The sequence below is a fragment of the Prenolepis imparis genome, unplaced genomic scaffold (assembly GCF_030444845.1).
Source record: "Prenolepis imparis isolate NDT839.2.m4 unplaced genomic scaffold, iyPreImpa1.0 SCAF_6, whole genome shotgun sequence".
Lineage (NCBI taxonomy): Eukaryota > Metazoa > Arthropoda > Insecta > Hymenoptera > Formicidae > Prenolepis > Prenolepis imparis.
The window spans coordinates 16,627,763-16,645,228 of record NW_028141164.1 but is presented as its reverse complement, the minus strand read 5'-3'; the positions used below and the strand labels follow the sequence as shown (position 1 = coordinate 16,645,228).

Here is a 17,466-nt window from a genome sequence, read left to right as displayed (position 1 = left end):
TCACTCCAAAAGCTCGCCACCACGCCAGTCGTTCCGCGGGGAACTCCAGACGCTAGACTTAGCGTTGAAGTCCCCCGCTACCACGACCGGGGCGGGATGGCGACCGATTATTTGCCTCTCAAGGGCGTGCAACCTCTCACAGTACTTTCTCTTATCGATGTTTGGCGAGAGGTACACGCCCACAACTACGATGGGCCCCCACTGCGCCATAACGTATCCCTCCCCCGCTTGTAGAAATTCCAGCGGGGGAGACGTTGACGCATTCCTCCAGGTGATCGCGGCCAAGCCGTCCGCGCTCTGTACCCAGTTTCTCTCGGGTACACGATACGGCTCGGCCACGATCCCCAGGCCGCAGTCCCTCTCCGCCATATTATGGACAAAGAGGTCCTGGGCGTCCTTCGCGTGATTCAGGTTGGCCTGCAGTACTTTACAGGCCATCCTGAGCCGGCTCATTGGCATCCGTTCCCGCCGCTACTTCCATTGCGGCGGGATCTCCATCTTTAATGTCTTCCCGAAGGCGCTGCTTTTTAGCTCCATCCTCGGGAAGCTTTTCTTCCTCTTCCCGTTTGGTGCGCACCCGTAGAGTTCTCCTCTCCATGGGCTCCTCTTGGTTAGGAGCCGGGCTTGTGAGGGGTGTCTCCGAGGGTGCGTCTCCCTCCTCTCTAACCGCCTCCTCTACGTTCTTCTTCTTCCCTTTTGTTGGGGAGGCGGTTGTAGCCTCTCGGTCCCTAGCCTCGCAGTCCCCTTGCCCACATGACATCATCCCCGCAAGGACCCCACAACTATTGGGAGCTATACGTATGATAGCTAGGGAACTGTTTACGGGTGGGAGAGAGAGTGCGGATGGGAAATGCGTGCAAAGAAATTACATCATAATTTAAACTTAAAAAAATTCTTTATTATTCTTTTACATATTTTTTTGACTAAAAACTAAAGTTGCCAGCTCGCAATCGATAAGATGATGCTTGTTGAAGGCGTTGCTAGCGCGTATTATATTTGATACTTCTTTATTATCCGTTACAGTGGACGCGATATTAGAAAATTGTGTAAACTTGACATCGACCGTCTCTGTAATTCTAACCAATCGATCAAAAGTTATATCAATGCATGGATCGAGATCGAACATACAATGTAACGTCGATTCGATCATCATCATGCGTACATTTGAAGATTCGAGACTTATGAGTTTGGCGTCGTTAATTGTATGAATTCGCACTGTTAGCGGTCCAACGTTTATAAAATTGTAGACACCTTTAGAGTCGCTGCGAAGGAAATTCTAAATATTGTGACGTTGCTCGTAGAGTCTTTTCCATATTTCGAGAGATAATATTAGTTCCTTTCCTCGATGATCTCCTATAATGATCTCCACGTAACTCGGTGGACCCACGTTGATATCAATTTCGAGGAATTTGAATTCGGTAGCTGTCAATGCGTATCGTCTGCCTAGTATACGAACCGCACGACGCTCCAACGAAATGTTGTGAAAATAAAATTAGTTTAAAAATAATATAATTAGTAAAAAATATAAAGATATAAAATAGAAAAATAGAAAAAGTTAAACTTACTTGTCGCATTTGTTCTCAAACGATGGAGTTTTGTCACAACTCGGAACGTAATTATTCACATGTCTGCCGACAACGCTGCTTCTTTCGGTAGAGTACATTTTTTCTACGTTATTAAAGTGAAACCACCAGTACGAACGGTTAACGCGACACTGATCATATAAAGAAATTAATCGAGTATACATGACGCTTATTTTTTTAAAGTAATGGGTAAATGTGGTGGGAGATTAATGTGCTATGAAATTTAGGAGAAGGGAAAATGGCGCTTGGAAAAAAAAATTCTTAGAAACGATTCGCGAGCAAAGGATTGGAAAAGGGGAATAAGAGATAAAACACATCAATGTTTAAATATTTTATTTTTCCAAATCTTGCAATTCTTTCTGGCGTTGCGACCACCAGTTAAATATTTTGAATACATTTTGTAATGCACAATTCTTAACATGTTTTCCACATCGCATAGTGTTCTTAACATCTAGATTATTTAGAGACTCGATATCGTCGTAATCAGCATCCAAGGTCTCGATGATTAAGTTTTCTCTCGCATCGTCACCGAGCATATCAGCCAACCATTCTCGTTTCTGACATCCCTTAACGTATACAGTAGACTGCATTACATCATCTTCAATCACAGCCGTTGTAATCAATCGTTTCGCCATGCTGTACGCAACGATTACATCCTCCCAATGCAGTCCATGATGATTCATCATCAACCATAAAGCCCGAGTTTTCTCAGATTTTGTAAGAAGATACCATGGTACAGGACTCTTAAAAATGTAGTGCGCGAGAACAGTTCCCCTTTTCAGTACTGCCACTTCCTTTGCAATAAATTTGTTCGAAACAATGAATCCTTGCAGATCGACAAAGGTTAGTACAGACATGATGAAATCTCTCTTCGATGTGAGTCAGTCGAGAGGAATGAGGAAACTCTACAACCATATCAAAACACTTTGATTTATATCCTGCTCCTTTTCCCCCTCTCTAAATTGATGCAAACACTTAGATGATTTTGCGTACAACGTTGGTCAACGGGTTGTACTGGATCACACGATCATGTATGATGAGACAGTACGCAGTGGTATTCATCGGCACGTTCTCCTTACACTCAAATTCCAATCTTACATCCATGGTTGCGCTCTTGATCGATTCGTTTCGTCAAGAACAATTGATGATTACGAGCGTTAATCACCACGCGTCTGTAATCCTCGCGAAATCCCAATAGCATGTAAAGCGGTATGCAAAAATTGAAGTATCCATTCACAATAGTCGGTTCACTCCAGCCGGCGTTTCTCATAATCACGCTTCTATCGGATGATATCGTTACATAGTTTTTTAGCGCAGTTGTTACTCCTACGTTTCTGTTGCGATCAATCTCCACGCCATCGAGTTCGTATCGAATCTCATCAAACATAAATGCGACGCAATTATTTCCCAATATCACATTAGATCCTTCAGCTGGTCTATTTATCTTTAATTCCCCTTCGATATATAGAAAACTGTCAAACGGCAACGCATACAGATCCTGTTGTTGTATGGGTATTCTTATCTCATCACTGTGTCCGAACGTGGCGTTGGCGAACGGGTTGTACGTGTGAGTCTCAATCTTGACGATGCGTTTTGCAATCTTCTCCGATGTTGAGGATGTTGGTCATTGTTCAGATATTTCGCAGCGCGAATCCTAAAGATTGTAAAAACGCAACGTTCAATGTATTGAGTTTCTTTTTCTTTGCGCAACCTGCTGATTGGATATTAGCAAATGTTGACGTTGTTGTCGCTGGCCTCGTAAAGATTGTGTTATCTCTCGCGTCTTTTGATCCGTTCAACACGAGCATCTCATGCGCAGCACACGTAGGTTATTGCTGTCGCCGTCATACATGCAATCTAATGGTGATCTCCTCTCCTCGAAAATCGAGCAATCGTCCGTTCCGGTCGACAACGCGTAAAATTAAATACGTAATGCTCCGCGCGATGATCGGCAAGTAAATGATCTGTGCCGGCGTTTCCGATATCTTATATCCTGGTGGTACCCTCAGTGAAAATTCATGTATCGTATGAACGAGTTTGCCGTTGCTGTACGCGCCCGCGGTCACGTTACACTCTACGCGGATAATATTTATGTTGATAATGTTAATCGACATGTCCGACTCGTACCATTTTCGCGGCTGCAGTATACGGTTCGAGAATCCCAGCAATGCTCCAATGTTGTTGGGCTTGCTAAAGTTTATTCTGTAGGCGCATTTGATCTCACTTCTCATGGTATTGTAATTAGCGCAGAGCACTATTGGGTATTCTCCATTTTCAAAATCACCATTGTCAATGTATTTTTATCGTCATCACGAACAGCGTGTCGCGGACGTCTCCGTGAAATTACATGTTTCAAAAACTCAGGAATCATAATTTTCGCGTCATCTTTACCAAAGTAAAATTTATTATTCGAGGAATTCACGTTCGATATCGTGTGATAAGTCTCAAAATCCGCTAGACCGAGTTCGTATTCATCGTCGCTCAAATCTATGGCGCGAAAGTAGTTTGCCGCGAGGACGCTACTCTTCCCAGTCAGCGTGAATGTCATAGACATATCGACAAAACTGTTTAACGAATACTGAGTTAAATAATGCAATGTCTGTCTTTAAATTCGCATGTATCGACCGTTCGGAGAAACTGCAGACACAATTGTCCGCAGATGCTCTGATCGTAAGTTTAAACAGGTGTGTGATTGTACTGTATCTTCGTCACGTTCCGCCCGAAATATCGCACCAATTCATTCGGTGGTCGAAGATTGCCGAAACTGTCGAAATATATAGCGCGATTCCCCCTCTTTGCGTACATCACCCAATGAGTACCTGGTCCTTTAGCGTTATCCAAATTTACGATGCTGCTCTCGTTTTGATATATACCACCGATCGGTAGCGAATCACGCATGAAAACACCTCTAAAGTATGGAATGCGCATACGTTTTGCCAGTTGCAGCAATTGTACGTCGGTAGATTCGCCCTTTGGCATTTTTAGCGTCTCCTTGACGTTTTTTTTTCCTCCTTGAAACTCCTCGTCCGCGTTTGTATTGAGCGAGATACAGTCCGTGACCTTCCATGGCGCGATTCTGACGTAACATCTCTTGCAACTGTTGCGAGGCTTTTCCGTCGTTCACCATCTTTGCTACGCCAGCCGCTCCACCAATCAGTATCCGTTTCTTCGTCTTCGTCGACTTCAGGCCCATACCGAGCTTCGTCTTGACTTTCATCGCTGCCTAGACAGCTGTGGCGACGGCTCTTTCACCGAGAGTCAAATCTCTCGTAACGATGCTAATTCGCGCTTTCTCGGCGAGTACCTTATGCGCCACGTGTCTCTCGGTGAGATCGTTGTTCTGAGAGTATGCAATATCGTGTTCACGGCCGCGTCCAATGGGTTGATACCTCGATCGCCTCTGGCTAATCGCTTCTGTAGCCGCGTGCCCGGACCGCAAAACTGATAGCCGGGGGATATGGAATTCGATCGGAAGTGCGTTTATCGCGTGATTTGATATGCCTCTACCTATTTTCGTTGACATTCGCTGCAATCCTTTATCATCGGCGCTGGAACGTCGATGTGCGTTCGCTGCCACAGTCGATTGTAATGTTCGAAACAACAGCGACGGGCCTGAATCTCTGGATTCGTCTTTATGTGTTCCAGAAGCTTGTTCTACACGTAGAGGAAGCGATTTTCACAGATTCGCAATAAAATTGCTTTTGGCACAAATTGCAGCTGTTCGGTGCTTAAACCGTGAATATCGGAAGCACTTGTCAGCAGGACAAACATTTTTTCGTTACTGAGCGATTCGTGATTCCGCGCAGCTATAAATAGGCAGGCGTTCGATCCAATCGGGGAGTAGGAAAAATGAGATTCGTGCGACAACCTTTGACGATACGCGTGACGAATTGCGACGATAGATTACGCTCGATGGGAGACAACGTGGAGATGCGCAGACACGGTACGATGTTACCGACTACTATACGCGCGATTGTTTGCGGCCCCTCGAATTGCGGTAAAACTAACGTCTTGATTAGTTCGATAGAAAACCCGCACGGCGTTTGCTTCGAAAACATGCAAGTGTACTCAAAGTCACTGCAACAGCCGAAATATCGGTATCTGGAGAATTTGTTGACGTCGATCAACGAAATCGGCTACTTTACATTCTCCAATAACAGTGACGTCATTCCACCAAACGAGGCACGTCCAAACTCGATTTTCGTCTTTGATGACGTGGCGTGTGACAAGCAAGATACAATAAGAGAGTACTTCTCAATGGGACGCCACTCGAACGTCGACTGATTCTATCTCTGTCAGACGTACGCGAGAATACCAAAACATTTTATACGCGAGAATACCAAAACATTTTATACGCGAGAATACCAAAACATTTTATACGCGACAACGCGAACTTACTGATCTTGTTTAAACAGGACGGTACCAACTTGAAACACGTGTACAACGATCACGTGAATACCGACATGTCGTACAAGGATTTCAGTAAATTTATATCGTATTTATTGGCAACAAAAGTATGGATTCCTAGTGATAGATAAGGACTGCTCGTTTACAAACGGGCGATACAGAAAAGGATTTAACGAGTTCGCGATACCGCAAAACGATTAGTCGCTGCCGATATTCTGTGTTCGGTCGCGTGAAACGCGAGCACTCTGCCGACATGGCTATGAGCGATAACATTCGCGAACGTGAAAAGATTGCGAAAGAGATTGTGAAAACGAGCGAATCGATCCGTAAGAAACATCGTGTTTTAAAGACCGGATAGATCGATGACGATATCGCGGTCAAGACTCACTTTAAACCTATTATCGAGCCGCTACAAAAGATTGTCGACAACGCGAGCTCGATCGCGGTGAAAAACGAACCGGAGAGTAACGCTGACGTGAAAATTAAAACGTTACCCACAGTTAAACGGTATGAAAAGGAAGAAGATGCGACACCGAAAAAGAGAAAACGGCCAAACACAATTCACTCATCGACGCCACGTACATCGGATGGATTTTTACTGGATGAACCGCCGATAACCTCTACACAGACTCTACACTACATCCACCTCTGCACAGTTCGCGACAACGAGAATCGTACCATTTACAATTCCCGAATCACTCGCAAACGAAAATGTTTTCGAAACCACAGGCAATTCACTGGAAACATCCGTTCGAAACGTGTTACAAATGTCGGAAGGTCAAGAAATGTTGCGAGAGCACTTGGGGCCACTGGGACAAAAATACATGAGCGCTCTCCTCGGTGGCGACGAAAAAAACGAGATCTATCACGGTATACGGTGTCTATTTTGATAAGGATGAAATGTTGCTCGGTAACAAACGATTCGACATCGACAAATACGATTCTATAATTATAGACAAAGTGAAGTACATTGGTACACCAGGATTATACGAGCTGATCTTCAAGAGGATTCCTAATGACGTTATGTACACGGATGACGATATGCAAAAATACAAGAGCATATTATTGGCGATGAACGCGCATAAACGCAAATATAATGCGCAAGGCCAATTATGGAGCAACAGGGGATACAAGTACAAACAAATAATCGCACCGTTGATGTCAATCGAACCGAAAACGAAAAAATCTGGAAAGGGTGTATTCATGCCTCAAGCGATGACGCTAACCGACAATAAGATCGATTACGTGCACTGGGACGACCCCAACGAGCTAGTGGATTGGCTACGATTGCTCGACGCTTCACGCAGAGCTGGCCACAACGCTCACGATAATGAGATCTTATCAATCATCGAGGAACTTCGCGAAGTCGGCATTATTATACGGGGTCTCGACAATACTAATCAGTCGATCAACGTCATTCGCATCGAAAAAATGCCTATCAACAAATTTGGATTATTCGAACGGAGAAATGATGCAAACGGCACAAGCGATCATTGGGATAGATTGGTGAGAAGTTACGTGCGCGGAAACGCTCTGTGTCGCGTCGCTACAGACTACGACGCGAAATCGCGCAAGATTCGACGTGTGCGCAACTTGAGGCTGACAATGATGCTGTCAACAAACTGTACGTGGAACAGTACGTTAAAACGTTGATGAATCGACAGAAAGAATCAGACGAGAAGCTGACTACATTCGAGAAGGATGTGCAAGAGTTACAGACTGCGATAAACGAACTTCAACGTGTGAATAACGCTACCTCGGAAACAGCTATCAAACTGTAATGAGCGACAGTGAACGGGTCAGAAACGGCTGCGAATGGTTCAGAAACGTCTATCAAACAGTTATCGAACAGCTAGAAGGGATTATCGACTGGTTACGAACAGCTATCGAACGGCTACAAACAGTTATCGAACGGCTACAAGTGGTTATCGAACGGCTATTAAACTACAATGAACGGTAGTGAACGACCCAGACACGGCTACGAACGGCTAGATAGTGACAACGAACAGTTCAGGAACGACTGTCGGACGGTTATCTAACAGCTCGAGAACGGGCCAGGAACAGCTACGAACGAGTCAAGAACGGCTACGAACGAGTCAAAAACAGCTACGAACAGGTCAAGAACAGCTATCGAACGGTAGCGGACGATTAAGAACAGCTATTGAACAACAAACGGAAATGAATGATAAAACAAACAACAAACGGCGATCGAGAAAAACCGACAAAGTGAAGAAACAGCATAGTTTAGAGAGACAGCAGTTGGTGAACGAACTGCACGCGCCGGCGAGAAAAAATTTTCCCCGAAGACATGTCATAGTGCGAGGATACGATGACCTGTGGCAAGCTGATATCGTCAAGATGCGTCCATACTCTCGTTCAACAAAGGTTACCACTACATACTCACCGTCATTGATGTGTTGAGCAAGTACGCGTGGGGTGTACCACTCAAGAGTAAAGGCAGAAGCGAGACGGCTGACGCTATCGCCGCGATAATTCGAGATAGCAAGAGATGCCCGAAAAACATTCAAACCGATATGGGGAAGGAATTTTACAACGCTGACGTGCAATGGTTTAGGCAAAAACATGACATCAATCACTATTCTACATATTCAGTATTGAAGGCATCGATCGTCGAACGATTTAATCGTACGCTGAAGAACGACATGTGGAAGATGTTTACGCTGAATGGAACTTACAAGTGGATCGAGGCGTTGCCGCGACTCGTATCGGATTACAGCGCGCGCAAGAATCGAACAATCGGCATGCGACCCGCCGACGTCACCCCCGCGATCGCTGAAAGACTTTTGGCTACTGTGTACAATTGCATAAATATTGCGGGTACGGCAAAGTTCAAAGTAGGTGATTCGGTCCGCGTTAGCAAGTACAAGAAACTTTTCGAGAAGAGTTACACACCAAATTGGACAACCGAGGTGTTTAAGATTGTTAAAGTGCAGCGTACTAATCCCGTAAGCTATCTACTCGAGGACTATCGCAAAAAATCTGTCGCTGGAGTGTTCTACGAGCACGAGTTGCATCGCGCGAATTATCCGGACATATATCTCGTGCAGAAAGTACTGCGCAGGAGGGATGACGAGATTTACGTGAAATGGCTGGGATTTGATAACTCTTGGATACATAAGGACAATGTTATTTAATTCATATAGACTGTATTTATTAATTCCTCAAAAAGTAAAAACATAATGTGTACAACATATAAAGTATTTGAAATATAAAAATATATATGAAATATAATACAAAATCTTTATTAATACATTCTTTTCAATAGTTGTTACAATATACACATATGTTACATAACATTATATCACATACATTATATTATATTTTTATAAGGGTATCCGGTAATGTCCCCATAGTAATGTGTCAGTCGAATCAGGTATGACATACCGCTGGTCGTCGTACGGACTCAGAGCAATTTTCGTCTCGCGGACGGTATACACTTCATGCAATTTCAATCTTATACAAGACTGCTGTCGCGTTATTTCAATCTCATCATTCAGGCACTGCGTATAATCATCGAATGTTATACTACGCGCTACTACGTTACTTTTGACACCTTTTGCCTTTTTAGTGTCCTTTTTGCCGTCTACCCTCACAGCGTACATTTTTGCTCTAAGCCCGACGAATTTGGTCATTATCGCGCCGTTATTCTCGTCCTTCATCAAGCCCGGCACCTTTTTGTTTGCATGCGGTATACGCGTTATCAATTGGATAATCGCTCGTATCGAATCTAACGATATCGCGATTTATGTTCTCGTACACATCGTCGCACTCGATGTGATATATTAAACTGTCGATGTCGGTGTACATTATCTTTCACGATTGAGCGGTGACATGTACTCGTAGTGAAATTCATATAGACACACTTTCGATATGTCGAGTATGCACATACCGACATAGATTGGTTTGTACATTTTTACTTCGAGTTTACGTAATTCAACGGCTATTAAGTTTTCCGCAAAGACGCTCCTGCTATGGAAATTTGGTTTTGCAATCATCGCCTCCGCACCATATTATCCATCCCACTTTGTCAATAATTTTATATCCACATGATTTTGAACATTTTCCATAGTTTTGCCGAATACCGCGTTGTTCATCAGTTTGTACAAATTTTTCTCAAAATCATTTTTCGCTTGTGTTCTAAATTTTGTATTGAGTTCGATGTAATCGCGTAGCCATGCAGATTGAGCGAATTGTAGTATACGATGTATCTTTATGATATGAAGACCGTGACGATTGCACTGCTGCAGGTTCCGGTAGTGTATGACGTAACGCCTCTTATCGTACAGAGTCGCTAGAAGCTTGTCCTCCCGCTTGCCTGGCGGTTTATCACACGTCGGACAGAACAGTCGGTCAGCGTGCGTGTTGTGTTTACTTTGCAGATACTCCAAATCGACCTCGAGAATATATAACGTACAGTACCGGCCAAAATTATATCACCTTTTGATTTTTTCAGCATAACTTGTTTTAAAGTGCACGGATCTCTACACGAATCATAACATATTTTGAAGGACGGTATAACATATATTGAATTATAATTCAATGTTATACCAACCTTCAAAACATGTTATGATTTGATAGAGATCCGTGCACTTTAAAACAAGTTATGCAGAAAAAATCAAAAGGTGATATAATTTTGGTCGGTACTGTATGAGCGAATCCGGAGCGATCGCGCTAACGTCAAAGTTTGAAATGTCTTCGACCCATCGAAATTCGGCGTAAGGCAACGGTTGACACATTGCCCCTCCGTACAGATTATTTACATCGAAATACATAAGGTACGATGATGGTTTATATGAGTCGTACAACTGCATATACTTTTTGTTGGCCCACGCATATCTGCCTTAACATTGACTTAGACCGCCGCGTATACCCCGTTCAATAAACATAACCATGTCAATGTCTGTGAATAGTTCGAAATTTACGCGTGTATGTTTTAGCATCCCACGTAAAACTGGAAAGAATGTAGTAGTACGCAGGGTCGAATCCGTGCAAGTGTTGCGAAAGTTTTCAAATATATCTGCCAACAACAAGACATCAATTTTTAAGTACAGATCGCTGTATTCACCCAAAGTTTGAATGGAGAACTGCTGCCACACGTTGACGGCGTGCGCGTAATCGCTCTCGGATACTGTATCACCAGTCAAGGAACTGTAAAACAATTCGCGCGGAGGTAAACGCGTGCCCTGCAGCTTGTCCACACAATCAATGTACTCGTACGGAAAGACATCTTTTCGCGTCAATAATTCGGAATTGTGAGCAGATAATGCGGAAAAATTGGAAAGTACAATTTTTAACTTATCCTTCTCGAGGAAGGATGCCAGTTTGTCAAGACTAGTACTGAGAAATTTGTATGAATCGATGAATCGTAATTTTACACAAGCTTTCCGATCTTTGTCGTCGTCATTGACAGACTTTGTAAATGTATTTTTCTTTTGTTATTGGAAGCACATCTACGCGTCCTTCGTATGCGGTAGCTATTTCTTTGATGTTAAAATGTGCGTCGTAGCCGGATAGATTGTGAAAAACTATAGGAATGACATAAGAATCTTTGTAATTTAGATTACAGTTTAAGTGTGCGGGACCCATGTATCGCCCGGTCAGATGACAATGATCGCGTACTCGATTATCGTCCGGCGCAAACGATTTTTCGCAAATATGACATTGCGTTGCGCTGTGAAATGTTTCCCACTCGTCTGATTTAAATTTATTATGGGGACATTGGTGGACAAGATACCCTTTACGCGATGCGCTAATTCCTCGAGTTTGTTGGCGAACCACCCGATACAATCGGCGTTGCGATAAGATCGGTACGTGGATAATGTTTCATCGTACGAGCATTGCACATAGTACCCGACGCTAAATACCTCATGATGTTGATAGTATGACGTGTGTTTTGGTTGTGTTTTCTTCAGCACACACTCCAAGTCGGCGTACACCACGAACGGAAGCCGCTCCTTTCTGTTATAGTTGTCGAAGCCGAGCTATTTATCCTTATCGCTTGGTAATCTGATAGCGCAGTCGTTCATTTCTCGACAGTCCACAATGTGAGCTTCCAACTTTTTGATCAAATTAAAGTAGGGCAAGCATCTATGAAAAAATTACAATTTTATTTACAATTATATATAATTTGCAATAAATATACGTACCGATCACAGATATATTTTTGACCATTGTGTTTGCTCAGTTGCGAGCTTAAGAGGCGAAACAAATTTTTTATGTACGCGAAATGTCCAACGTTGTCGTCCTCCTCCACGTACAACAAATTCACATGTTTTTCTCTTTTCCGATCCGAGTCATATCGGAAGAATATGTATATATATTGTAACAGCCGCTTTTTGCGAGCGTCGGACGGCTCAGTCGGGATCAGGGCTCGAAAAGAGGTCGACACAGAACACGCGGTTAATTTTACGTTAATAAAACTATTTAATAAAAGAAATAAACACAAGAAAAATGATACATATGCAGGCACCGCGATTTAGACATCGCACGGAGAATAATATGCAGTATCGTAATAACTCGCGAGATACTCATAAGACGCGCAGTAAACGTACCACGGGTAATAACATTTTAAACTATCGTTCGCTAAATAACATATAAAGTAACACTCGGTATCTACACGTATCGCAGTAGACAATGCAACAACATAGTATTCGGTACGTAAACGTATCGCGGTAAAGAATATAAGATTCGGTATTTAAACGTATCGCGGTGAAGAATATATAAAAGAATATTCGGTTTCTAAACGTATCGCAGTAATGATTTTACATATGTTGTTCGCGCACGCCATTAGTGCGCCCGGGGCGTATCGGTAGGTCGGCGAGAGTCGGGGTTACGCTAATGATGGCCGCGGGGCCACTTTCGGGGGAAAAGCGCGATTTCTTATATTGAAGAAATTCGGGAAGACGGACCGCGGGCGTGTAGCGAGACGCGCGTGGTCGGGGGCGCGGTGAGCGCTGTGTACGGCGCGAGAGAGAGGGCGGCGCGTTAGGAGAGCCGCGAAGGGTCCTCTCTCGCAAGAATGCGACCGGGGCTGCGTTTATTGCAGCGAGGTGAGGAAGCGGAAGCGGGCGGGTCGGAAGTCGGTTCTCGCGAATGACTCGAGAGAGGCAAGAGCACACTCTACCCCTTTGACCGACTGTTTCGGGTTTCCCGGTCGAATCGGAAGACTCCTTACGGACGGCTGCGGACCTCTCAGCCGAGACGGAGTACACTCTATCTCAATCGTCCGAATCGTTGTCTATTGATCTGACGGGAATCGGATCGGGAGAGGGAATGCCGAGTCTAGGATCTAGGGCTCCTTTTATACCCGTTCGGAGCTAGATCATCCGGCAGCTGGATAACGGTACTTGCCGCGTCGGTGTGCTTCGGCCGGATTCGGCCGCCGTCGGGCGTGTTCGGCGCGGCGGTATACGTGCCGTATATCGTATGGCTATATACCACCCGTATATTAATATGCCGTTCGACGGCATTAGACTCGCGAAAGTTTAGGGGGCGCAATGCGCCTGCTGCATTGCCCGGCTGGTGTTCGCCGGGCGCAGCCTTCCGACGGAGAGTCGGGAACGATGGGGGGATGCATCGTTATCTCGCAAAATTTGCGACGCCGTTGCCAATCTCGGAAACGCCGATTCCGAGGGGACAGCGTGCAATGGTGAATAAATCGGTAGCAAATCGGAAAAGTCGGTGAACGGTAATCCGGCACATACTCTCTTCGGAGATCCCACCGCCCCCGCACCCCCCCTCGGAGGACCCGAGTTAGAACTCTCCTTATATTCCTACTTTTATCCAGATGTTATCCTTACCTGCATATTTAATCTATCTGTGTACTCTCTAATATATTTTATTAGTTTGTATATCTATTAATATACAGTTATGTCCTGGCCTGCGGGAAGGATAGGCCTTACGGAGGTCGTAACAAATATCTCTCCAAATCAATCAGATTTCAAGTCGAACAAACTGTCGAGCCCGATAACAGGTCAACGGCTGAAATAGTCGCTTTTACCTTGTTTATCTCGGGCGTTCGCTCGGTGGTCCTTTTTCGGTAAGGGAACTTAATCCCTTTTACACAGGACAGGTCCTTGTGCGATCTTAGGAGAGTGGAAGAGAGGAAGAGAGATTTTAAAGGACGGTTACTAAATTTTTTGTTAAGACTTAATTTTTATTCAAACTAATAAATGAATATAAATTTAACATTCTTTATTATAGTTCTAATTGAATTTGTTTAATTAATTATAACGAAATTAAAAGGTTCGAAGGAATATATAAATTTAGATTTAAAGAATTAAATTATAGTCTCTACAAATATTTGACGGATACCACATTCCATGAATAGTTGTGTGAGCGTGACGTATCATTATATTATATTAATGACGATTGCATTTGAAGTCAGTTACTGAGCCACGAGCTAGAGTCAGTTACTACTAGGTTCGCGATAGCTTGTTTACAGACGTGACGTTCCCATTTATCGTTCACAAGAGAGTGAACCAAAAAAAAAAATAATAGCGGAGAATAACTTGTTTTGAAACAATTCTTAAATTTTATAATATTAATTATTATTATTATTTTAATTATGACTTGTCGTTAGCATGTATTTTGTTCTTATGTAAATGTAAAGTTATTTAATTAGATTAGTTATATATTTGATAAAGTTATAATACTTGGAGAGGATAAATGAAAGAATTCGCGAGTTCCGCCACTAATGCGAGAAATGAAAAGAAGACGATTAAGTGGCTGCGAGACTTAATAAAAGTAACAAGGGTTCTAAAGTTCTGAATTCGAGAATTGTCTCAAATATATGGATGTAAAAGAAAAATTTAGTCGACTTACTATTTATAACAAAGTAAAAGATTCAAACGCCAGTACTTATAAAACAAGGTTAAAGAAATTTTTAAACGACCAACTGGCTAGTGATAATGCGTTTATTTATCGTTACGTTTCGACCCTATATCGGGTCCTCTTCAGACTAAAATAACAAAAACCATTAAGGCTCGTAGATGTTATAATATTGATATAAGCCAATAAAACATATAATACATGTAAAAACAATACCTTACAATCTGCAATTTCTATAGATATAGTGTGTCAGTATGTGAAATGACCGTACGTGAGTGGAAATTCCGTCATCATTTTACACAGTGACTAGAAAAGTCTAACGTAAGCTGGTATAAGTCAGAATGTTGAGATATACTGTTTATAGGTTGCGGTGTAAGATGAGAGAAAGCGAGCAACCGAGCGTGCGATGATGCTGGATCGGTGCGGTAAGCCACTTGGAGTTTTCGTCTTGGTTGGATATCACCTTGCGATAGTAGATTGGAGATGGTTTCGGCAAGGTGCTCCGCTCTCAGAAGTATTAACTGACTACCTCTTAATTGTTAATTGTTACTGCCTCTTCTCCTGAAGGTTTCCCTGTTTTTATACAGTTTCTCTGCCCCACCTGTAGTCTGTAGTCCGAAGGGCAGTTCTTGGGCGAGGATGCATTTTGTGACTCATAGTCACAGGTTTCGGTGTTTTTTCCTTTACACGACGTGTATTACTCACTTAGATGAGTAATAGTTTCTTCATTTCGGCCCTTGGTACTTGTTGACAATCATGTGTCAATCGAGAGATTTCGACATTATTATTCTTCCGTCTAAGATAGTTAAGAAATTATCGGTCGCTTATTTGTTCAAGTTTCTTAATCTCACTTGTTTTTCATCGGTCTGGCGTCGGGCTCTTTCGCAATCGCTGTCTCACGTTTTCCATTTCGAGTCTTATAATTAATCTTTTCGTAAAACGCGAATTTGCGTAAATCGGGGAAGAGAAAAGGATCGTGAAGTCCGCAGGACGTAACAATACACTTAACAGTGTTTTTTTCGTTACTTTTATTAATCATTTGCAAATTATTATTTTTTTTTAATTTATACTTTTCTTCAATATTTGGTATGAGTTGCTTTTTTTTATTTTCAATGTTGCTGGAGCTTGATTGTTTCTTGCATATTAGTGCAAGGCAATGGAGCTTTGGCAAACTCTTTTATACACTTCCAGGTCTGCTAATTTAGCAGGGATGTATCCTAAAAATACTAGTTTAATTGTTGAAGTTAAATGTTGAAATTAAATAATAGTTGTGAATTTTATATATGATCTTACTGTCGTTTGCGTTAACGTAAAAAATTCATAGTTTAATTGTTTTAAATTATCTATACTTTTTTTTATTCTTTGATGCGTTTTTAATTAAACATAAATTATTTTTATTGAATTATTTCTCTTTCTTAAAAGCATAAAATATAAATATAAAATATGAAACTAAAATAAGAAAAGAAATATTGAGATATCTTTTTAAAATATTTGAGTGTATTGATTACAGTTTGACACTTTATATAAATATAAACACTATTTTTAAGGTTTGCAGAAATGACTATCTTATCATTGATTTACAAAACGAAGCCGAAGGTCTTGAAGCAACTATACATTGGCATGGAATCTTTCAAAATGGATATCAATATTATGATGGTGTACCACATCTGACACAATGTCCAATTTCGTCAGCTAATACTTTCAGGTATATAACTCAATATTAATTTTAAATGTTTTATTTTATGTAGACAACTTTGTATTTTATATTAATTCGGGGCACGCGTGTTCTGACTGCGATACATGAGATTGTTTGCGCATGATCGATCAATTTAGTTACGCGACGAGTCGATATCGAACAGTCGCAGAGTTATGAAGGATCAGTCGACAAAACAACATCTGTTTATATTTATGCAAGCTCTGTGACCTACCTATCTCGGGCTTATGTTCTGTACATTTATATATATCTGGCCATCCAGTATTAAAGCTAACGTATCATATTAATTCCTGACTTGCTTTATTCTGACATTTCCTTGCTCTCGAGACGCTCTCCTATTAAATAATCTCTACCGTAATCCTACAATTGAACAGTGAGATTAAATAATCTATCTCTCTTTCTCTCTCTCATTTCTACATTTATTTTAAATAATTCTATGCAGGGTGTCGCAGATTTCGCATATAATACGCGTTAATGACAGACTCTTCTGAAGTCATTTTGAGACGAAAATTCAAATACTATAAGTGTTAAGTGTATAAAATTGATTAATCAGATTGTTCGACGTTTGCGCATTCAAGCACAATATAATAGATAAATGTCTTTAGGCATCAATGTTAATATCAATTTTGATAGAAGAACCAAATCTTATGAGAAAATGGCTTTTAGTGGATTTGGTGGCAGTTGTGTATTAATAGTTTATATTGTTCTGATAAATGAAAAGTTTTCATTAGAATGCCACAACTAAAAAAAAGCAGTTATTGAGCTACAGTGGCTAACATCTCATCACTCAAGTTATAAGTGCAATAGAGCATAAGAAGTGCTTTGTATACGTGTGTGCGTGTGTGCGTGCGTGTACATACAGAGTGTCTCATAAATATGGATCGTTACTTTAGGAATGTTTTCTACTTATCT

General features: G+C 42.0%; 2 protein-coding genes across 2 annotated transcripts; both read right to left on the bottom strand.

Annotated features, from left to right (window-relative positions):
* On the bottom strand, nt 1-438 carry LOC145937828 (uncharacterized). The gene has a single exon (XM_083041196.1). It carries the CDS (start codon nt 436-438, stop codon nt 1-3), a length of 438 nt encoding a protein of 145 aa, XP_082897322.1.
* Nucleotides 439-9,334: 8,896 nt separating this feature from the next.
* Nucleotides 9,335-10,747, bottom strand: LOC145937827 (uncharacterized). Its single transcript, XM_083041195.1, has 3 exons — nt 10,688-10,747; nt 10,045-10,405; nt 9,335-9,696 (listed from the first exon to the last, which is right to left on the bottom strand). The coding sequence occupies exons 1-3, from the start codon at nt 10,745-10,747 to the stop codon at nt 9,335-9,337; spliced, it is 783 nt and encodes a 260-aa protein (XP_082897321.1).
* Nucleotides 10,748-17,466: the final 6,719 nt, after the last annotated feature.